Source organism: Haliotis asinina, chromosome 12 (assembly GCF_037392515.1).
Source record: "Haliotis asinina isolate JCU_RB_2024 chromosome 12, JCU_Hal_asi_v2, whole genome shotgun sequence".
NCBI lineage: Eukaryota > Metazoa > Mollusca > Gastropoda > Lepetellida > Haliotidae > Haliotis > Haliotis asinina.
Genome location: NC_090291.1, coordinates 31,168,677 through 31,193,627, shown reverse-complemented (window position 1 = coordinate 31,193,627; position 24,951 = coordinate 31,168,677). Strand labels below are relative to the sequence as shown.

Sequence of the window (24,951 nt, the reverse complement as noted above, 5' to 3'; positions counted from 1 at the left end):
GAGACTCAACTTTGATAATCAAATGAACACAAAGTTAACGCTTATTTAGAAACCAAATTCAAAGAACCTTCTTGTCAATAAGGCCCTTTAGGCATGTCATGGTGGTCGCAAGACCTTAGCAAGTCCGGAGACAAACAACGTTTGATACATTTTCGAATGGTCTCATAGTTGTGAGTGGACAGTAAGGAACCGATAATCCTTGCAGGAATTACAAATTTTCGATGAAACCATCCCCAAATTAGCCAGCTATTACAACTGTCGACAGCTGTGAACGCCAAGCATGCTTGTAAACTTGGTTCGGTCTTAAAACGTCCTATTTGGAAGTCGGGCAATTTGGAAGCAGCACTGGTTCCTGAATATATACTTGTCATCGGAAATCTGGCACCGGAAGTAAGCTGAGCTCAATCTCGCATATCGCAAGTTGGCGCGCGCAAAGTGAGCAGGGAAGCAGTTTAGTACAGGAAGTAGCGCCTCGCAGGCCTTACAGGCCCTATGTATGGGAACTACTGACAAATGTGATGCACACATTATGTCCAGTCCGGTCACAACGACTGACTTAAATCACAACTATTTAATGCTTGTTGTCAATATAATTTTGTCAAAAACCATGAACCGATGTCGTGGTATTTCGTTCAAGGCAAAAATTCCATCGTCAATAAAACTATAGAGTACTACATTGGTACCCGTTCTTTCACACATTACGTCCTGGGTGCAAACTGTTAAGAGGAATGAGAAAGTGTTATTAATATCTTTGCATAAGTTTGAAAGTGCTCAAAAAAGTTGTGAATGTGACAATTCCATTGCTGAGGTGCACACTTTGCGTTGTTCAATGTTGGAAAACTGCTCTGACGTTCTCTTTGAGTGTTTTTCTTCTGCTCTGCTGTTCATCCTTGTACGCCTCCTTGTGTGCCGAGGATGATGGCATCCAGTCGAGGTCAGGTCTCAAGGAAAGCATTAGACGCTGAAAAACGCAATTATTCTTTTCAGAATGACTAACGTTTTCACAGGTGATGTATAAGTGTATCAAAGGGTTAACTAGAAAAAAGTATCTTCAGCCGATGGCGATTGTAGGAAAATGTATCCATAATTTAAAAGCACAAATATGCTTTGTTTGAAAGCAGGTAATACTATGTCCCGCAAAACTGGTCCCATAGCCCATGATCTAAATATACAGAACACAATGAGAATTTGCAAGAACATTATATGAGGAAAAGACATGACTTGCCTGTTTCAAGGACTTTGCAGATCTATGTTTCAGCAGCGTCAACAAAGCACACACCGGAAGGGGGATTATTGGGACTGTTGCAATACACCAGCCAATGGTAACGGCGTACGATGGATATTCGTACTTGCCATACGTCGGTGGCTGATACTGGACCAAGGTTAAGATGAACACCGCCTGAAAGGGGAGATCGCTCTCAAGGTAAAATAACACCATTCACTGGGTGATTGTGTGAGTGAGGGTGGGGGAAATTTCTCACTCGATTCGAGTAAGTGAGACTTCTAGTATTTAATTGTTACTCCTAGTGTTACGAGAGTGTATTTTCTGTAAATAATATTATTGATTACGTGATAATTACTATGGGATCACAGTGTTTAGAGTTTTAAATGATAGTTATTATGGGCCACATTTCGTATCATAAATGTCCTGTGTTATTAATACGTTGGCAGCAGGTAGCGCTTTAAAGTTACCTCCCTTTGAGTATGTGTTTTGATTAGTTGTGCGTACTTCCGGGAGACTACGAGAAAACACTACGTTGATGGCGATGGTCGCAAACTGCTTGAATGTTCAGGAATAAGTGACTTTGTATATAAAGGCTGGTTGGTGTGTTCACACATGCACAAACACGGATAATTTGAGTACATCAAACTGACTGCTTTCGTCAATGCTTGACCTACATGACCGCTACCTGACCGCTCGCCGTGTTACATATGACTGTCACGTATAACTGTTTCTCACTCTGAAACCAAGACTTTGGTGAGTTCATATTATATTTGTGACCCATTACTTTAGATTTGACTCAGTTGCACTGTACATGAAACCTCTATTGTGCATATTTCTATCTTGCCTTTGTTTTTGCTCAATACGAAAATATTGAAAACGTCTCAGTGTTTTATTTTGCTGCTCCGGATTTCTTACACCTTTTGTCACGTCAAATTATTCACGGTAACACTAGCGATATGTGAACATATTTGTTGCTTATTGTATTGCTAAGAGCATAACAAAATATCATTTCAATAAAGGCGACGATTCTGTTCAAAGTGGCACAGCAAGAGCAGAATGTACCACATATGCTTCCATGAATAAGAATATTCTTAAATGGATCATTGTATTTCCAGTGCCCTCATGTAGCTGGAATATTGCTGAGTACGGCGTTTAACTGCAAGGAAGAAAGTATTACCAATGATACAGCTGGTATAACAAAACACCAGAGGAACCGCAGGATGATCGGAGGTGGACGCCCAAGCATCATCGTGATGTCCCTGCTGAAGCGGTCCATACCTACACAGACATTGAAATTATTATTTATACCTCAATCGAAAGCGGTCATATCAGCACCACACACAGGCTACAATGTTTATTGAGTGGGTGAGGTAGGATGAAACTGCGTTTAATGTCGCACTTAATTATATATTGCATATAGTGCATGCTTCTATATTTCTGGCTGTTTGTACTAGCCCAGACTTAAGCTGGTTTTATGGTGCTAGGTACCATACCGCAGGTAAACAGGAATACTCCTCTCAGACACATTACACTGACTTCGAGCCGACTAGCCCTTGTTGTACCAATTATTGCCGTGAGCCAGGCAGGGACCAACAAGTACCGCACAACGCTCACCAGGGCACTCTGACCAACACACCACAGAGGCTGTGACATAAACATGTTAATAGAAGCACCACGCGGAGGTTCCTGTTTCTAAACAGTCGACAGCTAAAAACAATAATAACGCTCTACACACATGCTTTTGCGTTTCTGCAGTTGGGCAGTTACAGTGTGAATCTAGTTTTAGGTCAAAAGTCAGCCCAACATCCAGTGGCTGATAATATGACCAACGTCAAGAGTTGGGTAATGACGTCATGCAATCAGAAATATCACCTAGCAAAACGTATGCTGGGAATAAACATAATGTTGGTCCTGAAGAAAGGCTTGATATGTTACCTGTAATTGAGCTCCTGTGAGAAATGTAGTCTCAAATACACTTTTCATTTATTCCCATTCTGGAAATACCGAATACAGCCCACAAAATAAAAAAATGGATACACAAATTTAAAAAAAATACAAGGTGAATTAGTAACCTAAAATTACTCTTTGTAATAAAACATTCAAAACAAAAACTTTAAAAAAAGATAGCGCCTTTAATGCACGTCTTTGATTCCTGCTTTTTTCTGATTTGTTGAATAATTTGCAATTTTGGCGTGCAGCATATGCAGCACATGATGAATGGAAAATCTGTAACTTGCCATATATCCATCCCACAGCTACACACTCAAGAAAACAGAACAAAATGACCGACAGGGCTGAGATATACCAGTCGATCAGCTGAAATATGTACGGTCCTCCCTGAAGAATTAAAAAAGAATATATATTAGGTATAGTTTTACAGGAATGCCATGACATGTTATTTTTCGTGTCGGAGGATTAAGACAGCTTGTTATTAAAAGTCACATGAGCAGAATGTCAGCATATTGTGAATACAGAAAATGCTAAACTGGCGGTCAAGAAACACAACTTTAAAAATGAAATTTGGCAAATTTGAAAATACAAGTAATTCCAGTCATGACACCATGTCCAAACACTCGAATGTTCTATGCAGAAAGTCATACACTTATGTGGCACGTTTTCCCTAGAAAATGCGGAATTGAAACAGAACAGAAAGCAAACTATCAGGGTATATAATAAAACCCATAGCACGTGATACATTTACACGAGATATATACTCACAAAGATACCACGAGTGACATCAAAACAATGCGAACAGGCCTTAGGTATTATATAGTTTTGAGTCACCCATGGATACATTGGTAAAACTTTGAGTTTCTCCCATTTTGTTTTAACTCACCTTATAACGAGACCGACCGGATGGACGTCAGACATGCCAAGAACAAACAGACCCAGGGTATTAAGTCCCTGGTAAGACCATTTAACAACGTGCTTTCCATCTCAGGTATATATTAGAGATTCACAAACAGCCACGAATGCATTGAGCTGTAAGGTAGTTGACTTGTGCTTCAAGGAGTTAGAGTTTTAGTCCTTACACATATTTACACACAGTTAGTAATAACGCAACATGGGTCAGAGATTCAGATGGGCCCGATCCGTACGTCGGTGGCAGAGACGTGACAGACAGAAGATCGTCTTCATAAGTGAAAGCCGCGTTTGTCTGTTCAAAACTGGTGGAATACAGCGTGTCAACTACCGAAAGGGAGAACACTGCAGCATGTTGCGTTCAGGGGTCGTGCCGTATGGTCGAGAGTGGATTCCGGAGTGGTGAGGAATGTGCGGACAGAGGAGAACGACACTGGTCATTACCTTATATGGTATTAACCATCCAAAAACGTTTTCTCATTTCTATAACAGCCGTTCGTAGTGTTCTCTATCAGCGCGCCAATAAGCAGACCACATCCAGCGATCCCATGTAAGTGTAGCTCTTGTCCATTCGTTCAAAGTTATTTTTGGTAACTGGCATGCAGATATTGGTTTCTGTGTCAGTTTAGATGTTGCTTTCAATTTTTACTTTATCTATTGTCTTTTCGTTAATAAATTTATTCTAAACTATGGTGAAATATCGTATTCAAAGGCTTTTTTCCGGGACATTCCTTCACAAGACACAGTTAAACTATCCATTGACAGCACTATAATAAAAAACGGCTATAAATAACTAGCAATCGAATCCGCTACTCCCATGGTACCATAATGGGAGGCAATTATTTAGTTTCTTACCTGAGTACAAAATACAAGCCCCATGAGGAAATACACCAAGCAAATGCCTGCTGTTAGTAACCCTCGACGTTTATGAAATATGTGGGGGTAACTGTCAACGATTGTCGTCGGGAGGACCTCGGTCACAGAAAACTGTGAGAAAAAGGAAACTTTAGAGAAACAAAAGATCCATGGATATATTGCTTGGTTTTCGCGGAAAACAAACAAGTATTCAATAATCAATCGTATCATGACTATCCCTTTTTCAAATCCCATTTTCGCATGGACATGAAAGGCATTCCTTGTGTGGAATCGTTGTGTGTGTAATCGTTTCTAGGTCGCAAAGAAAGTCCCAAAGTTGTTACTTGGAAGTACATTAGGGTCATTTCAAACTTTTTTGTTTGTCATTTTGCTTTACCTTACAGGAGGCCAAGATTGTTTAAACAATACTCGTGACGTGTTGGTAGATTTTCCTTGACATATAATACTAAACAAACCTGGCACATGGGTGAACAACATGTGCATTAACATGGCATATATAACAGCTATCGGTCATTTGTGAAATCCTCAAAATCAATTTAACGTTGTTATGGTGAACATTGACTCCGTGTAAACGACCACCTAGTTGCACATATGATGAGCAATGTTAAATTGGGTTGTTATAATTAAAACGTGTGGTCAATATTATAGACATAATGAAGATAATAAATCAGTGGCGTACCTGTGTATCCAACCCTATAGTTATGAGCAACAGGAAAAACAGGAAGGACCAAAGTTGTGGAACAGGAAGTAGAGAGAGGGCTTGTGGGTAAGCAATGAATCCGAGTCCAGGACTTTGCAAACAAATTGAATATGCCAAACATGACCCAGGGAATATGTTACGCAGAAACGCATTGTTATAGATAGGTGCTTGGGACAGCTATGGAATACGGTGAAATGTGATTGAGGCAGCTACGGAATACGGTGAAATGTGCTTGGGACAGCCACGGGATACGGTGAAATGTGCTTGGGACAGCTACGGTATACAATGGTTTATACGTGCCTTATCGTTCGGTACTACAAGACGACGTGTGCGAAAATTAACCATTCAGGAAATTACTGTTAAGTGCTACATGCATGCAGGGGTTTAATATTGTGCACTCTGTCTCAGATTTACAGTAGAACCTTGCTGTTAGGTATCTGATTTAACGTAGAACGTTACCGTTAGGCATCTGATTTAACGTAGAACGTTACTGTTAGGTACCAGATTTAACGTATAACCTTGCCATAAAGTACCAGATTTAACGTAGACCGTTACCGTTAGATATCAAATTTAATGTAGAACATTGTTCTTTGGTCCCAGAACTAACGTAGAACATCGGTGCAGGAAACCATCACAGGAACTCACCGCTAGAAACCACCTCCGACACAGGAACACCAGTACGTGCAGCCATGGAACCCAGCACGGAAAATGTGACACATCCTCCAAAAATACTCGTTCCCTCAGAGATGAATGATACTAGGAGCGTGTCCCTAGAACAATAGTGTTCACAATGCTCAATTTAAGTGTATTCATATCTGTCTTTGCAAGCATTCATTCATTAATTTAGTTGCCGAGATTTAGGTATTTCTAAAGTGGTCTTTACCTTTGAAATCTCCTGGACCCGTGAAGTTCCAGGTTAGAATTGATCTTCAGTAACCCGTACTTGTAATGAGAGGCGACTAACGGGTGGTCAGGCTCGTGTACGTGGTTGATAAATTTCATCGTTCCTCAGTTATGTATACTGATGCTGGTCTGGTCCAGATTCGATTATTTACAGATTGCCAAGATGTTGCTGAAATATTGCTGGGTGTGGCGATAAACAACAGACCGAACTATGGAAACAAATGGAATTTGATCTTTTCTGTGCGCTTGTCATGCCAATATACATTGGTAAAATAGCTATGAAACCCCCCATATGACTCCCCGTCTACCAAATTACACAAGGAAAAGGGCAGGGCAAAACAAAATGTGCCTACCCTAAACAAGGTTCATGGAATTTGTTGAAACTGCCAAGAATATGAACCATTCCCCATCCTGGCCCCACGGAGTAGAACACCTGCAGACACGCTTCCAGCCACACCTGACGAACGGAACGGGTGAGTAATCAGATGCTTGAAACATATTGAAACACCTGATGACAGAACAGGTGTGTTACAAGATGATTGAAACACCTGATGAATGGAACAGCTGAATCATCTCATAGCTGAAATACATTGAAATTTCAATGTTTTTAAACTTTTGGGGGAGATACTTTTAAACCTCCCTCAGTATGAACGTAAACGTTACACAGTATTAAGAACCGCAAAGTTAAAACCTTTACAGAAATCTCTATCGTCACAACAAGTTATAAGAACTGTTGTTATTACGTTGTTAGGAGCCCGAAGCATAACGTTTCCTCAACGTAGATTTACAACGTTGATAGTACGTTGTTACGTTATAAAAGGAAAATAACGTTCAGTCATTACAAACCAAGAATCTTCCTACTGTTTTGCGAAAACGATGTGTGTTACATGGATTGTCGCTAATTAAATATACCTGTCCATGCTGGAGTCTGCTGAAGTCTGGGGTGAAGAAGTACACCAGTCCATCGAATGACCCTGGAAGCATGAGGGTGCGGACGAGCAGAGCAGTCAGCAAGACGAAGGGTAGAGTGGCTGTGACGTACACGACCTTGAAATTATAAATAGAATATAGGGGTTACGAGACGTACAAACCCAAACACTACGCAACCTGTTGTTTAAGAACGGAATGAGTACAAAAGAGTTCATGATGAGTCCCGAAGATATAGTGAAGTAATCACGATTGTACTCGTCCACCAATATACACATGAAAAGGAAGTGAGAGTCGATGATGTAACTGGTCGTCGGAATGCTTTGGGTGAAACTTGTCGAGACATGATTAGAAAACGCACTCGTACTTCCACATTCGTGATCTATTAAGTGATCCTGCAATTCTCCTGTAATGAAAATGTTGTCCTGACATGACCTGAAACGCGACTCCTCTGGTCTCTGTGTCGGGAGCTTAGTTATGGTTTGAATGAGATTACACTACCTTCATACACACACTATCAGTGTATTTTTGCATACAGCTGTATATAACATTGGTGCCATATATGAACGCAAATATGCAAATGCAAACATCATGCAAAGACGCAAACGCCTCAAATGATTAGTAGTCAATTAACTGTTGCCATTGACAAAACACGAAGGGATTCACAAGATGGTCGAATTATGGTTCCAATCCAAACAGGAAGAATGAAAGTTAATGTAACTGTTGTACATAGTTCAAACTGAGTTAGAATGTTATGTACCTTGCCAACAGACTTGATTCCTCTGAATATGCAGAAGAACATGATCACGTAGAATGCAATGAGGCAGCCTACGATGTGTCCCTGGATGGATCCGATGTCACCAAGGCCAGACGATATATCCAACACCTTGTACCTGTCCCAATGAATGAGTAAGTGAGTTCACCTGATCCGAACAACATTTCAGTGGTACAGTTACCCTAGAAATTCTTGTTTCCTAAAACTGTTGTTTCCTAAAACACATATTTGTTTCCTAAAACTGATTACAGAATTATAAAATATGTGTTACATCTTATAGTAAGGTATTGCGTATGGGAGGCAACTCTCGTCCGCTCAGGAATGAACCTTACTACATGAAGAGTTACCTTCCCTGGTGTTGCAGACGGTTTCGCCTTGATGATTTGACAGCACAAGAGGTAAAAAAACAGTTTCGGGTGATTTTGAAAGGGGTACCGGTGTGACTAATGCAAATAATTTAGCTGGTACTCCTCTGTCTACAGTATACAGACGTTTGGGACTGACAACAAGACAGGAGCGAGGAGGCCGAAAATCGTTGAGCATATCAGAAATGAAATCTTTAGACAAGAATCACAAAGATTTACCTGGGTGAAAATCAAGATTGGGATAATATTGTCTTTTGTGATGAAAGTTCTGTATGACTTTTTTCCCGAACTGTGTGAGCATTTGGACAAAAGATACCGCCAAACCTATCTCCCAACGCCCAAAACATAGCCCGAGATTTCACATGTGGGGTGGGATATCATCATGTGGAGTGAAACCACTGCTTATTTTCGCTGGAAATATGTCGAACGATATGTTGACATCTGAAATGAGCATCTCCTTCCAATGGCCCGTATGAAGACAATTGGATTTTCCACCACGATAACGACCCGAAACACTCTGCGGGCGACACAAAAATGTGGTTGTCGGGCGAAAATGTTCAGGTTTTAAACTGGCCTAGCTAGAGGCCAGATGTTAACCCTATTGAGAATGAGTGGGGACTAATGAAGGACAGAATAAACCCAAAGTTAGCAACTTAGATGTATTGAGGATATGAAGAAAGAAGTGACGAAAGAAAGTTATATTGGGATACGCTGTCACACAATTTTCTACAAACTTACAAACGCATTCAGTTGTATATTGCAGGGTAAGGGTGTCTCACAAAGTACTGAAAAGACACTTAGACGACTCTAAGAAAGTCACATCTCAATACATTCATTTAAGTAAAAACTTCTTTAATTCAGATACGCCCCATACTTTAAGAGAAAACTATGGTGATCTATCTTCAATTGATGGCTTCCATACCATAGTCCCTTTGGCTCAAAAGGGGACCCATGACTTGCAATCTACCTCGAAAAACAATAACCACAAAATACTCAATGAAACGCTGGTCATAATCAAAGCATCATACCAACTCTGTGAGGTTTTTGCAGACATTTTGTCTAATAATAAAAAGTTGTTTAACAAACTATCATTAAAATATTGACACAGTTCACGCCCTCTCTCCTCTATCCACACACCGTGGTCAAACAATAAATATGGTATATAATGAATTGCCGTGTCGATAGATAGATAGATAGATAGATAGATAGATAGATAGATAGATAGATAGATAGATAGATAGGCAGACACTGAAGGTAGATCACCATTCTAGGGGCCATGGGGACTTGCATTACTTTTGCTACACGGATGCACCCTAGCTGGATTTACATCATACCTTCAGCTGTTGGCGATTGTTTATCAACCAGCCATACTATGCTATTGTTAATGTTCAGAGGAAGAAAAATAGTTTGAATGAAAATTAGAAGGTGGGATATACAGCACGGCAGAATTATCATTTAAAATGAAACATGTATAGCGGGGAAAATATTCTTACTGCCAGAATTCCTCCGCAGCAGTGTGCGAAAGAGTAAGGTTCTTCCATGCGTTACTAACGGCGATCTGATTATACAGCGTATCATTCAATGACGTTGTATTCGTTGACGTTAAGCTGACGTTTGTCAAGACGTCAGTTACACAATACTCAGTGTTCCAATCGTTTCCACACGTAGTCCAAGGAAGGACAGCAGAGCAGGATTGGACGAGGTAGTATATCGGCCACGCCATGAGGAAGTTATAGTAGGGGACCATCACACAGCCAAGAATCAGCATCCCAAAACCCACCCCTGTGGAAGGAATACATTTTGTTACAGTTGTAAAAGAAACGTTTAATACAAGGCATGAAAACGATGACAACACTGTATCACGTCATCATGTTTAATAAACTAACGGACAAAAAAATGCGATACCAAGTCGAAATCACTGACATTACAATACGACGAACCATGAACGACAAAATGGACAGTAAATTTTAACAATAGGTATATTGAGCAACACGAACTCAGTCATATCATTGGGGTAGCAACACTACACAATGCGTCACTGTATAAATGAAGACATACATTATCAAGTCATCAAATTGAGTTTTGGTATCGTTTCTTTTGCCCGTTAGTTTAGAAAACAACTTACGTGTGTCATTAAAGACATCTCCTTTGATGTTTGGCCGATACAAGCATGTTGAAAACATGTTGAATTTAATTATATATATGATTTGCTGTCTAGTATTAACGAGACTTGACTTATATGCATATCCAAAGTTTATGAGTGTGGTACCTTATTCTCACCTTATAAATCCATTAACACAGTTCATTACACAGTTTGAAGTCCGTGGAATACAGGCATTACACATTTGTTTTGATTTTACTTAATTCAAATTATTTTAGTCTGGTGAAAAGCAACAAATTGTTCTATCAAAAACAATTTTCAGAATTAAAACAATTACCTTTGAGAAGGGGACAAAAGCTCCACACATGAACAGTCCCCTTTCCCGAGAACTGAGACACACATGTCTCGAGGAAAAAAAGGGGAAAACAGGCAAAGAACAGAAAAATGGCGAAGGGAATCAAAAATGCTCCTGTAAAGAAAAAGAAAATCATAACATTATATGTGGCTATTTCTAATACTCGAAACGGTTTGACCACATTGGTAATAGATATGGGCTTCTAAATACAGTAAACCCTGTCTCTACCGGCATTAACAGGGACTGAAGATATAATCCGGTTTACACAACATCTCGGATTGTACAGCCGAAACCGTTGCCTATGACTTGAATTGATTCAGTTTTGCCAATCATATATACATCGTTTAATTATATAGGTCTCTATGCTACTGCACACATGGACTCAAATCACTAAATACATGGGCAAGTATACTCATACTAAAAAAACATTGATTTATGTTTGTCGGCAACCATGTAGTTTCAACGCAGGACTAATGTGGCAATACACATTCGGCCGACCCCTGGCCACGTGCCGGATTAAACCGTTCTAATTGCTGTAAAACACATAATCCGAAAAGACAGCTGCCGGACTCCTGGGCTTTTTAATGATGATAAATGTACAGACGTGATTTTATGTCGGTGTTGACTACGCGCCGTGGGACAGCTGTTGGTTTTGTAAAAATTTTGATTAAAAATACGAAGAAGTTGTGAAATGCCATCTTTGCACTGGATAAATTCTATATTTTTCATTGGCTCAGTTACAATAATACACGTTCTTGGTTCAAATATTCCTCAGACCCTTGGATGATGGGTGAAGTGAAGTACCATGAAACAAACTTTATAGTTTATTTGTCGTTCAACGCCGCACTCGGCAGATTGTCAGCTACACGACGGCGGTCTGTAAATAATCAAGTCTGGACCAGACGATCCAGTGATGGACATCATGACCAGCAATCTATGCATAACGCAAAACGATTACATGCATCAAGAAAATCGGCTAATTTGACCACTCGATAGCATGGGTAGCTGAAAAGCAATTCCACTGGTCGCTAATAACGCGTGTCTCATATAGATATAACAAACACAAACAAAACACTTACATAATAAAAGCGTACGATGATATTGCACTGGACATCGCCTTCGTCACTGATTCGTAGAATTTTGAAAATGTCATACAGTGACACTTTGATTTCACTATCGGGTTGAGTGGGTGAGTGAGTGAGTGATGATAATAGTGATATAGATGACAGTGACTGTCTTGAAAGGTGGATGCATTACTAAGTCATACCTCCTCCGTTCCTGTTGCAGATATAGGGAAATCTCCATATATTTCCCAAACCTACACTGTATCCAATAAGGGATAACAAGTATTGTACCCGAGATCCCCACTGAGGTCTGGATACCCTTGTCTCTTCCATTTCCATATCGTTTCCATAACCGGCGGACATTGTGAAATCTAAAATGGAAATATACTGAGTAACAAATCTTCAATTTTAAGGTACTTTTGGACCGATGTCCCTACTTCTTCGAACTAACGCAGTGAAATGCGAAAGATGCATGAGTGCAATTCACTGTTGCCATTTGAAAAACACAAGTACATTGAAACTACCCCTGTCCCCCACCATGTTATCCTGTTTTCTCCCATCCGTCCTGATACGCATTGAAAGCCTCTATAGCCAGATTGGTGATGCGTCAGATTGGTGAATGCTCCGTTTAGCGCTACTATGTCACCCTGGCAACCCCCTCTCGATCCGCCCCTGCACCACAGACAGAGAGGTTCGTCCATTATGGGTATCCGTAGAGACGCCAACATCACCTGCTGAGGAACACCTGTAAATACAGAGTGTTCCTGACCCAAGATCATCGAAGAAAAATGGTCACAAATGATATGAACTACAGTTATACGAACCCGGTATCAAAAATTATTGAATGCCTAATTAATAGCTTCATATTTCTTCATTTTTTGTCTGAGAGAATACATGTTGAATTCACAAAACACCGATTGATATTCAATAACCATGGAAACTTCCTACAAAAACGTTTATATTAAATATTGGATGATAACTTTCATCCGCGAGACTGTATTGGATATTAGGAACAACAGGTGGCTAGCAATTACGTGACTTACGTACGAAATGAATGAACCAGTTTTAATATATACCGAGCGGTTATGTAGCTTTGTGGTTCAAATGGTCGCTCGTGACGGCGCACAAAGGATTCGACTCCGCAGAATACATGAAGCTCGATCATGGTGTGACTACTGTCAAAAGCTTGAGTAACAATGCTCATTACACAATATGCAGTAATGAAACAACCCACGAGATCCAGAAACCATTTTTCGGTACTCACTTTCTGCCAATATATTTAAATTATGTATATGAACGTTATCTACACTCATGCTCTTACTTTAAGACGTATGATTAATTTAGTTGATCTCATGGTTGGAGTCGTAAAAACCGGCAATAGCTTTCTACTCATTACAATTACCCATCTGGTCAGAGAAGCTAGCACCGTTGACGAGACAAGTAATCTCTCTGAATTGAGGAAGGTTTTGAAGACAGAATATGTTCTGGTGTTTGACGTCGTTTCTTCTTTGGTCTATACGTTGTCCCACTTCTTTTGCTTTAGATCACGGACTTACGATATAGTAGTGGCTTTGTAATCGGAGTATGGAATAAGAGGTGCTGTCAAAGATTTGTTGAGTGCTGTCTTACCAGCAGGATCGGCCTTTGTGTTCCCAGAAATGCCAACGTGGCTTGGTAATCAAAAACCGACAACCAACAGGATTGGCCAGTAGCAACGCCATTATTCAATAATTTAAATTAAAAGAGGATGCAACATATGTCATATATGAGATTTCACAATCTTAGTAAAGAACAAATTCTAGCATTTTTTGGTTGAATCGGGATTCGAACCCGCACCCTCAGAGTCTGGCACCTAATCGCCAGCGCACAAAGTCAGCCGCCTAAACCGCTCAGGCACTGCGACTTCCACAAAAATGGAAGTCGGACAGCTGGTAGTCTAGACTGCGTAATTTATGTACCCTTCTGATAAGTGTTAATTGGCACGACTCTAACGGTTCCAATCCCGAATGGGACTCAACCCCCAAATATGTACTAGAATTTGTACTTTACTAAGAAAGTGAATTCCCAAATAAGGCACATGTTGCATTTGACCACTTTCTAAATGGCATTGTATAATCATGAAAGAGGATGTTTGGATAAATGATTTTTAATAGCAAGAAGGCAAGACAGAGAGCCTTCAAAGATTATCCATTTTTATATTTGGGTTGCTAATTATTAGTAATTAATATAATTTAAGGTCGGTAATATGGCGTTTGCTTCTGCTGTGAAAACAGAGCTCTTATAAATCGAGAAGATATTATTCTGTATGTGAGGGGCACAATCCACTGCGCCACCATCCTTGGACCCATCAGTAAATATCGAGTTGGTATGGTTTATATTTACATATTAATGGATTAAACTCTTCTTTACATGGTAATTTGTTTAGGATTTTAAAAAAAAAGTTGTCAATGTTAGGTCAACTTCTGGCCTCACGAATTGCTTCGGAAGAGAAGAAAGAAGACATGTACAGGAAGGAGCTATATTTTCCAGTTCAATACAAGAAGCAGAAGTGAAGGTTTTACTCTGAGTCCCAGGGGCAGAACAAGAGAAGACTTATTGTTGTACAGATCCTCTTAAAGAAGATTGAAAACGCAGTTAAATGGAGGGTTGGACTCGTTTGGAAATAGTTTCGTTATATACTGTAAGATTAATTAGGTACGGCATTGGTTAAGAGATGGCCCTTGGGAGTCGATCAATACAATGCAGACAAGCTTTCTCAAAAATTAAAGAAGTAAGCATGGTTCATTTCTATAAACCATCACGCAGAGATGGCAATTGCACATGAATCCTCGGAGGTCCGCTGATTTAAATGCAAATAAATGGATTCTGTGATTCGTCTCAATCCAGGAAGGAATTATTTAGGAAGCTGGGATCCAGCTTGTCAACGTCAAGTACCCGCATCTGTCCCATACGTTGTCGCATTTCAGAATTTCCCCGTAACTTCTAACATACATTGTTTCGGTTTGACCCTCATCTGATTTTCAGCCGAAATCACTTTCACCTGCTACCATCCCTGATATTCACGTAACTGTCCCTTGGCAACAAAAAAATGCATCTTTCTATGACACTTTCCAGCGGTCTTAATGAACTTACTCTTAATTCGTTGAATCGGCATAGATGAGGAACCATTGTAATGAGCGAGTGACTTTAGTCCAGCCATATGGCAATATTCCAGCCATATGGCGGCTGTCTGTAAACAATCTTGTCTGGACCAGACATTCCAGTGATCAACAACATGAGCATCGATCTGCGCAATTTGGTACCGATGACACGTGTCAGCGAGCCTGACCACCCGATCCCGTCAGTTGCCTCTTACGACAAGCATAGTCGCCTTTTATGGCTAGCATGGGTTGCTGAAGGCCTATTCTACCCCGGGACCTTCACGGGTCGGGGCCATTGTAAGAATTGTCGGATGCTAGGCTTCAATTGGTTTACCAAAGAGACATTTCAAGTCATCTGGGTTCTAGTTCTAGGTACCATCTTACTTTAGCAAGGATATGTGGTCTTATAGGGTATATTGCATGTATTATTATGTATATTTATCCCACAATTACCAAATGAAAGGAAATGATTGTAGAACAAAACAGCAAATACAGTAAAATGAATGTTTTAGGGTTGATTTGCGTGCGGCTCACCTCTGTGCTAAACGTCCTTATCCGTCCACTTGAGAAACACGCCCACGACTTCAACGATACAACTGGTAAATTCCTCGTTTTGCGTTCTATGTAAAACACTCAATTCCCTACAGCATATGCCCTTCCAGACACCTGTCACGGACGAAGTAATTCCTTTGTCATGTATGTGTTACGAAAACTAGTGTACTATCACTCCCTGCTGTCATGGATGGAATATTGGGGATGCTCGCTCTCCAGCTCCTTGAACAGGCAATTCTGGAAGCCATGCGTCACCTGTCACGTGAATAAAGGTCTTGTATGTCCATTTAAAACTCACATTATGAGAAAACTGCCGTGGATATTTCAGAATCATGCGTGACAAAAATGCAGACACACTGAATCTCGATCATCCACGATGACGTTGTACATCCAAATCCTAATTACAGTTGACGTTATAAACCTATAGGAAAATAAAATACGTTATAGTACACTTTCACCGTAAAATTCTAGCACAGTAAATCGGGGCAGCGTTTCAGCCGTGAAAATAAACGTTGTTGACGGCCAAACCTCACAAACGTTAACACAAGCCTATCTCAAAAAGACCGTGCCAGCTATGTGCCAGTGGAACGCGTCACGGCATTTGCGTCACTATGCTGTCAATCCGAAGTCGATGGCAACATTTCAAAACTATGCACTGATTAAACAAAATGCAAACAAGAGCAAGAACATGACTTCATCCCCTTCTTCCTCACTTTCAAAGCAGTAATGTCTGTGTTGTTTGAAGAGTCTGATGGCGTCACCCAAATGCACCATGTGACTCAGAATAAGTACGAGATTTGACCTACTTGCCTCACAACCCATTTCTAACCTGCTGACACGACAGTGACATGACCTGCGACTCTGTGGTGAGACTGACCTACTTTGGGCAAACCAACCATGGATAATTCCAACAACAGTTGGTGCAGTAATTGTTCTAAACCGTAAACGACATGGCTTCTGGGAATTTGATAGAAATGCACTTAAGTGTGTGGCGGACAAACGGTAGCACGGTGAATGAATTTTAATTTAGGTTTTACGCTGCTATTGGCAATATTCCGGCAACATCAGCAATATTCCGGCACTATCAGCAATATTCCGGCACTATCAGCAATATTCCGGCACTATCTCTGCGAGGGAAACCAGAAATGGCCTTCACATACAGTGCCTATGTGGGGAACGCAACTGTTGGCGTGACGAACAAACGCATAACAACTGGCTTATCCAACCACCCCTTCAAAGCAACGAGGTTGAAACATGAAAATCAACGGATTCTGTTTGCATTGTTACTGTCAACGATTACAGACAGGTAACTTTCAAAAGCTACAGACACACAGAATATTGTGACGAGTAGAATGTCGGCATGTGGTCAAAGGCAACTAAAAATACGTCACTCACAATACTGTTCATCCTAACCTATGCCACGTGCAACAACGTGGGCGGACAGTGAATATAAGCAAGGAAACATACTTCATACACACTATCATGCTTAATAATGGCTAACAGTAGGTTTGTGACTTAACATTTCCGACTGAACGCTTGTACGAGTGAGTGTAGAAGCGTTTACTCAAATAGTCGATATTATCGCCATATCTTTAGAAAATATACTATTCAAAAACAATATCTTCATTTTCTATTTACAATTAAAAATATTTAGGAGATTAATATTTAGTCAGTGAAATGTTGATATGATAATATTGAATGTTTTGAGAGTGCATCACCATTTGCACTTAATTACAACCATAGCTATTTGGAATGTAGTCGCTTTTGAAAGATGATTGGTGTATGGCATGTAATTTGCATGTGCAGGATTTTCATTTTAAAATAAACGACGAAAAACAAACACTAACAAATGTGTGATGCAAGATGAGTGTCAAAATAATGTTCTACGTGATTTCTCAATCTTTTTGACTCGACTCATCAAAATCAAGAATGGGACCCCATGCACTTGTGTAGAGGCTACTGTATTGTGCACGTGCTTATCGTGAGTTGTGTTTAGGCGTGGCTATAGAGGGAATCGGTCGTGCGTTCATAAGATGTCTGTACTTGAAACGTTTATCAACGTTTACACTTCCTATGCAAAGTTCAGGTTCAGATACTTTTTAATGAGTATATAATATACATTTAGATGTTGAATACTTCCAATTGTTCCCTCGACCTAATTATGAGATTGTCTGCAGCATACCATGCTGCTGGGTTTAACCCAAATTGTGAACGTCAAAGATGCATATCCCTTTCGGTTCTTCTTCCACAGGCATGTGAATTTACGTCCTTTGATGTTTCAGGAATTTGCCATGTCGGGTAAGAATGGTTCTGACTACTAACTATTGATCAGTTTTCCGTTGGATTCTACAGATTATAAGAGGTAGTGAGTCTCTAGTCAATGACCCAAGGTCAGACAGAGTTTCAGATGCCACCCAACCGGAATCCATAGCTGATGTAATTTAGAAAGTAAAATTGTGTCTTATTGACGAATAACAGTACGAGTGAACTTTCTTAAGAATTATAAATACCATTTGGAACTGCAGAAACCGTTATTCATGAGAATCTTGGTATGTCGAAGGTATCTGAAAGATGGGTACCCACAGACTCGCACCCGTTATTTTGGGGCATTTGACGCAATTTCCATAGACGTACATGTTATTTCATGTTAATTATTCATATATAATTTTCATGAAGTGAGTTTAGGATGGATCTTAGAAAACTTTGACAGGCATATTTGAAATCTTCTCCGATCTGCGCACATAAGTTCAGTTCAATTTTCCGACCAATATTTAACTAATGACATCACATTTATCAGCTTACGTATGATTCACACTCCCATAGTCCGCCATGTTAATGGAGTTCACGGCACTGTACATATGTTGATTAACTACCATCAATGAATAGTGTCATGCTAATTTAATGAATACATGAATGTGGATTCGAACAGTTAAATCATCCACCCTAGATCCCCTTATTTCCTGTTCTAGCAGATGAAATCTCCCTTTGGTGAAGACGCTTCCAGCAATGGCAAGGACATAGAGGCTGCCACAGAGACCGCCAACCTGAGGATTTCTATTGAGTGGTATTAAAAACTTGAAAGAAAGATGTAATAAGCGTATTGAGGTGAATGGATATTATATTGAAAAATATGAGTGCACAATTTATCGGCGACTTGGTATGATATTGAAGTTGCAAAATTGATTGACCGCATTCGTTTTTATCTCATGTTTTCTTTTCCTTTTAACTGCAATGTTAATAGTAAGATTGAGGAAAAGCATGCTAAATATTTTGAAGTGTCTCGTCTGCGTCCCAACTACATTATCGTCCAACTCTCCAATGTTTTCGGTGCCCGGGTTCTCGAACGGGACCACAGTCCTTCTGACACGCTGGATAATGTAGAGAGTTGCTCTGTTGGGGAGATGCCATATTCCCCAGAGTGTTTTAATTGGATCGGACAAGGCAACGCTTCCTGATAGACGTCCCATTCGACGTCTGGGTTGCATGTAGTAGGGGCAGGGGCCTGAGTTGATGATGAGCCTCACCAGTCTGACTGTGCCAGGATCACCCGAACCTAGTCTACAGCATATAGTATGTTATATCATCTGTGTACCATAGTAATGTCAGTAGGTCTATTACTACAGTCGCATACATCCATCCTCTAGTTCATGCTCAAGACTCAATTTAAGTGAGTCTACTATATTGGGAGCTCCTGTTTATTTGCAATGAACCTACACCCATGCTGGGATTGTTTGCTTCGATTGTGGACATGGCTTGAGACTTTTTCGTTTGAACATGATGATGAAATTCCTCGAGTACCCGCACCCGCGTACAGCAGAGTCACTCTACTTGATTACATTTTGTGTGCACTGTATCTAGTACAAAAACCTTTCAAGATGAGAAAGGCGAAAGGCACAGACACGCGGACACATGATCATTTTAGGAAAAGAGATTGACATTGTAATGGAGATTAATGGAGAATTCTGTTAATTTTTGTTCAACCTCGTGGGCAGCAAGAAAAGCGACACAAACAGTCTGATGTTTACGAAATACAAAAGATCACGTACATAGATATCACAGCTAAGAACAGGCTTAGACACACACCCAAATATCAGTTTGCACAAGGCTGCTGTAAAGGGTTTACAACAAGAGAGTAATTGTGAAGGTATGATTTCGAAACGTGCGCACGTCCTTGCTTCAGATCTACAGCAACCAGAATGTCGTTGTACAGATTGATCTTGGAGTTATCGTAACAAACGAACATATAGACCTACGACTGGTGTAGCGCTAAGGTTCCTTTGATCAACGGCACCCTGGTCTCACAGGTGATACTGAAAAAAATCTTAATGTTTGTCCCAGATACACAGATAGCATATTAGACAAAATGACACTTTTGTGCCATAGTACAGACATAGATGAAGGACAATGAATATTACATGATTTGTTAACTCTATTTGTGATATATATGTAATTGTTGATACAGTAAGCGAAATTTGTCTCACTATCGTGTAGAGACGCACAGAAAATACATGTTAGTGGCATGTATACTTTAAGCAAAATGTTCACCGTAAATGCTGTGACAGTCGTTTGCCGTTTGAAAGTCTGAAAACGCCGAGTGGATGTTCACTGGAGTACGTGATTCAACCAATCACGACGTATATCGTGATCAGGTGAGATGATAAAATCACTGGATTTCAAACAATCTGGAAAACACGCAGTTTGGGGATAGGGTTTTACGTCAGAAAGAATGATATATGTTTTCAGGGCACAGATTCCTGATCCGACATCCGACATCACATCGGACCCACAGCAAGCGGTAAAACTGAACATTTTTAAAACAGAGGACAAACTGGAAGTTAATCGTGAATATTTAAAATAAATATTTAAAATAAATAAATAGCAGGCCTGTTATATATAGACCCGTGAACATGCAGGTTAGAATTGGTTTTCAACACTTTGTAAGAGGCGACTGACAGGAACGGGTAGTCAGGTCATCGTATCCCAATTGCGTATATTGCATATCACTGGAAACGAAACCAATATGGTGACATACAGCATGTCAGTCTTTGGTTATCCACGCAAATAAAAACAGCCTTGTATAACCTGACATTTGGGCTTTTGTCTAAGCCTGTTCTTAGCTGTGCTATCTACGTATGTGATCTTGTGTATTTCGTAAACATCTGTCGTCGATTTTCTTGTTGCACATGAGGTTGAACAATAATCAATAGGATCATCACAACAATTTCCATTAAACTGGCGGTCTCATTTCCTAAAATCATCATGAGTACAACTCCAAATTCATAACTTGCCTTGAGTTTTATGTCCAGAAGGTACAGGCTCGTGGGCCAATCTTGTGGAATAATTACCCGGATGACGCTTCAGTACGAACTCACTATGGAACACCAATCCCCAAACAAAAAAACCGAAACGTCCACTCGATACTGATGACGATGAACATCAATCCTCGAAATCCGTTGTTTACTGGGCTCGTTTTCTGTTCCTTGAGACTCCCATCAAGCTGAATCCGTTTGCAATATGTAAGGGTCTTCATTTAAGGGTGTAAATGAAGTCCTCATTTTTTCCACCTCATGGGCTCAGAATTAAGCCATTTATTGCTACTACTGGCATTGACCTGGGAAATGTACATGTAGCTCCTTCACGACTTCTTTCTTTTCTTCCTCGGCAATTGGTCAGACTACAAGTTGACCTAACATTTAAAAATCAGAAACTAATGAATTACGAGATAAACAAGAATATAATCAGTTAAAAGGTAAATATAATACTTAGAAAGTATTATTAACAGATGGGTGCAAAGACGGTGGCTTTTGCCACTGTCATTGGATCCAGGACAATATGTTCAAGAATACAAGATAACAGCTCTATTTTACTGCACAAGCAAACGCCATATTAACGGCATTTAAATATAGTCAAGGACACCCTAAACATAAACCGTATATAATCCATTCAGACTCTCTCTTGTGCCTTCAGGCGATTAAAAACTTATCGTGTAATCATCCACTTTTAACAGAATTTTTAAAACTCTATAGTGATCTTGCTACTGGCCAATACGACATCGTCCTTTGTTGGTTAACTAGCCACATAGGCATTTCTGGTAACACAATGGCTGATGTTGCCAGTCCAAATTTGAAAAGGTTATCATGCGACGATGTCGTATTGGCCACACAAGATACACTCGATTCAAATAGCTCTCGCTCGCGAGAGCGTGTGACGTATTTTGATGAATACAGGAGATGTGTTGGAGGAGGGGGGTATTGGTCCTCATTGTGAGAGTCTCTTTCATGAGTACCAGTATCCTCCTCCTAGTGCTCTCATTGAGTACTCCGTACACGTTGTCAAGCTATGGATTTCACTCTGATTACGTTGGGCATAATATGATGATACGTACACGTCTAACTGTACTTAGTTATTGTCAAATCTACACTGATGTTTTGAGAGTATAATCTTGCATTTCTGACTGAGGTATATCATCATGCTGTATGAGCTAACAACGTTTACGCATTTTGGAAATGATGAAATGGAAGCGTATCATATCCCAAACGTTTAAATTTCTAAACTGTTCTCTCGTCGAAGTAAGGGCTTTTGTAAACATGATACAGGGTGCTCCCATCTGTATGTCTGACCCGATGTTTTTTGTCTCGTTTCCAACAAACCTAGTTGTATGCTGTTACACTGCTACAGTCGTCGCTTTTTTAAATGACATAGAAAGGTTCCTATCCATGTTTATTTCGAACCATTAAACAACACAGTCTGAAGTATAACTAAAACTGGATAGATACATAGTTTAGTTCATACGATTAAAACCCAAACCGTAATATATTAATAATATAATATAAAACCTGTCCCTATGCATTTGCATAACGAATCATCAAGCTCTGAAGTAAAACGAAACTACCAACTTGCTGATTGTCTAGTCTTATCTACCTCTTCTATCTCATTCCAGACAGGTTGTCTAACTTTCAAAGTGTACAACTTGTGGACCATACAGGACTAATTTGATCCAGCTCGACGTACATATTTCTTTCACAACCCGTCTTTATTGTGGTATGATTAACTTCCACACACACCCTGCATTTACCAAAACAAGTCACACGCTCTGGCGAGCGCGACATATTTGAAACGAAGGTGTCGCGTGTCAAGCGCTCTCAATTCAAACTGGCTGACAGGTACTGTCTGTCTCTCTATACCGGGTATCGCGCCACACGCAGTTCTATATATCAAAGGTTTTCTACAAGATTGCATGACTGCCTCAAAACACACCCACCGCTCATCGTTCCCTTTACATCGTCTTTGACGTGCTAGTTATGTCGTACCTGACGGTGATCACGTGACATGGATTAGCCGATACATTTCCTTAACCGTGCCTCCGGTTGCTTCAGACAAACTGGCCGCGTGGAGCCCCGTATACTGGTACTCATTTGCTCCCTGCCTCCTTTATGCTGTGAGCGTGTTTAGACATATTAGTCATATATTAAAATAACATATATTGTACGTTTGATAATGATGGTATGTCAAAATGTATTTTAAATATTTCTGGACTTAGGTAACCCCACAGGAGGACAATAATTTTACAATTCTTCAACCCACTCACAATCTCAGCTGCTCATTTAAACTACCACTGTTGAAAGATTTATGTTATATGTACAACTATGCTCACCTCAAAAGAAACGCGTAGGCCATTTGTATTTTTAAAAAGTCTATTAATCACCTATTGCGTTCCAACACTCGTCAAAATATGTAACAAAAGTGTTGACAACGTGATTTTACACAATTGCACAAGTGAAAAAAGTCGCTTTTACCTGAGATTTCTTACAAGGATTAGAAAGGCATTGTCACAACGCAACAGAAATCACCTTCCGGTTGAAATTGTTCAGCAAAGAGCATTCGCTGTCTGGCAAGAAAAATCCCTGCTTTCAGAAATTGTCGTTCGGTTTGAAGGAATATCAAGGTTAACTCACTGCCTCACGTCTTGACTTGAACATCGCCATTGAAAGACTGCATGCTGGAGATTACCAGCCTCCTGTTGCCAGGCGTCTGAGCGTTTCCCTGAGCGAGAAATTAGGGCTTATACCGACCCCGTACAGGCATGCCACTGCAGCCCATGGTCGGTACATCAGTGCCCTGCATTTGCGTGATCGTACCGCCACCGGTGAGAGCACAGCAGCCAGGGTGCCTGGATTTCGTCCTGCCAAACAGTGCGGAACAGGTTGGAAGAGACTGTTTTGAGAGCCAGGAAAGCCGACGTCGAGGTTTTGCAGCGTCGTTACCACTGTGCTCAACGTCTCCGTTATTCCCTTGGTTTTATAGACATTGCCTTTTTCTAAACCAGTGTCTATTTGTGGGCGAGTTGTACATGTTTGAATTTTCGCAATAGATTTCTCGTTTATGCGTTTCATTTTGGGATAGAATATTTAAAATTTGTCTAATAGTTCTGTTTCTCTTTGTTCTTGAATTCTTTTAAAGAAATCAATACCTAAATTATAATTAACATTAAAGGATCCTTCACTGTTTTGTCTTTCAAATATTTATCCATAGTGATTAAAAAATCAATACAGCGATTGTGATCCTGAAGGACAAGGACATCAGGAGTGTCTGGTCCAGATTTCATTATTTACATGGCACCCTGAGGCTGTCTGCTGATGGATGTAGCGTCAATCACATGCTCATCATATGGTCAGAACAAGGCCCTCGTGTCTTCACAAGGATTAAAGATGTAAAAGCAGCCGTAAAAAGATAACTGAGATGACCCTCGACATGAAACGCTTCGCACTATAGTTTGGCATGAAATGCATGTGGACCCGTATTTTTAAAAATATCTTTTCATCCAATCGATCTCAAACTTTGCAAGTGGATGTTTTGTCAGACAACCTAATCACATTGTAAATCACCGATTTTATGCATTTGTATGAAAGAATCTGTCTGTGTAACTGTCAACAAAATAAACAGCAGAACCCACCCTGCTTATAGAGGGATAGAGCCAATGACCTGTAACAGCGATCTGACAAAACATCCACTTGCAAAATTTGAGACCGACTGGAACATTGGATGAAGAGATATTTACAAAAAAAACGATCCACATGCATTTTATGCCAAACTATACAATAAATGA

General features: G+C 40.1%; 1 protein-coding gene across 1 annotated transcript; it reads right to left on the bottom strand.

Annotated features, from left to right (window-relative positions):
* Window positions 1-826: 826 nt before the first annotated feature.
* On the bottom strand, window positions 827-23,867 carry LOC137257467 (sodium- and chloride-dependent glycine transporter 1-like). The gene is made up of 14 exons (XM_067794797.1): window positions 23,801-23,867; window positions 12,357-12,524; window positions 11,072-11,203; window positions 10,127-10,415; window positions 8,254-8,386; window positions 7,479-7,613; window positions 6,920-7,023; window positions 6,305-6,433; window positions 5,643-5,754; window positions 4,943-5,074; window positions 3,463-3,562; window positions 2,403-2,503; window positions 1,226-1,399; window positions 827-961 (listed from the first exon to the last, which is right to left on the bottom strand). Exons 2-14 carry the CDS (start codon window positions 12,514-12,516, stop codon window positions 827-829), a joined length of 1,836 nt encoding a protein of 611 aa, XP_067650898.1. The 5' UTR covers window positions 12,517-12,524; window positions 23,801-23,867.
* Window positions 23,868-24,951: the final 1,084 nt, after the last annotated feature.

Excerpts from the sequence above, each read along its gene's own strand:
- LOC137257467 (XM_067794797.1), bottom strand. The coding sequence starts at position 12,516 with ATGTCCGCCGGTTATGGAAACGATATGGAAATGGAAGAGACAAGGGTA. Across the intron at positions 7,024-7,478 it reads GCAGACTCCAGCATGGACAG|GTGTGGCTGGAAGCGTGTCT; the intron begins GTATATTTAATT and ends TCCGTTCGTCAG. Across the intron at positions 1,400-2,402 it reads TTATACCAGCTGTATCATTG|GCGGTGTTCATCTTAACCTT; the intron begins GTAATACTTTCT and ends CTCCCCTTTCAG.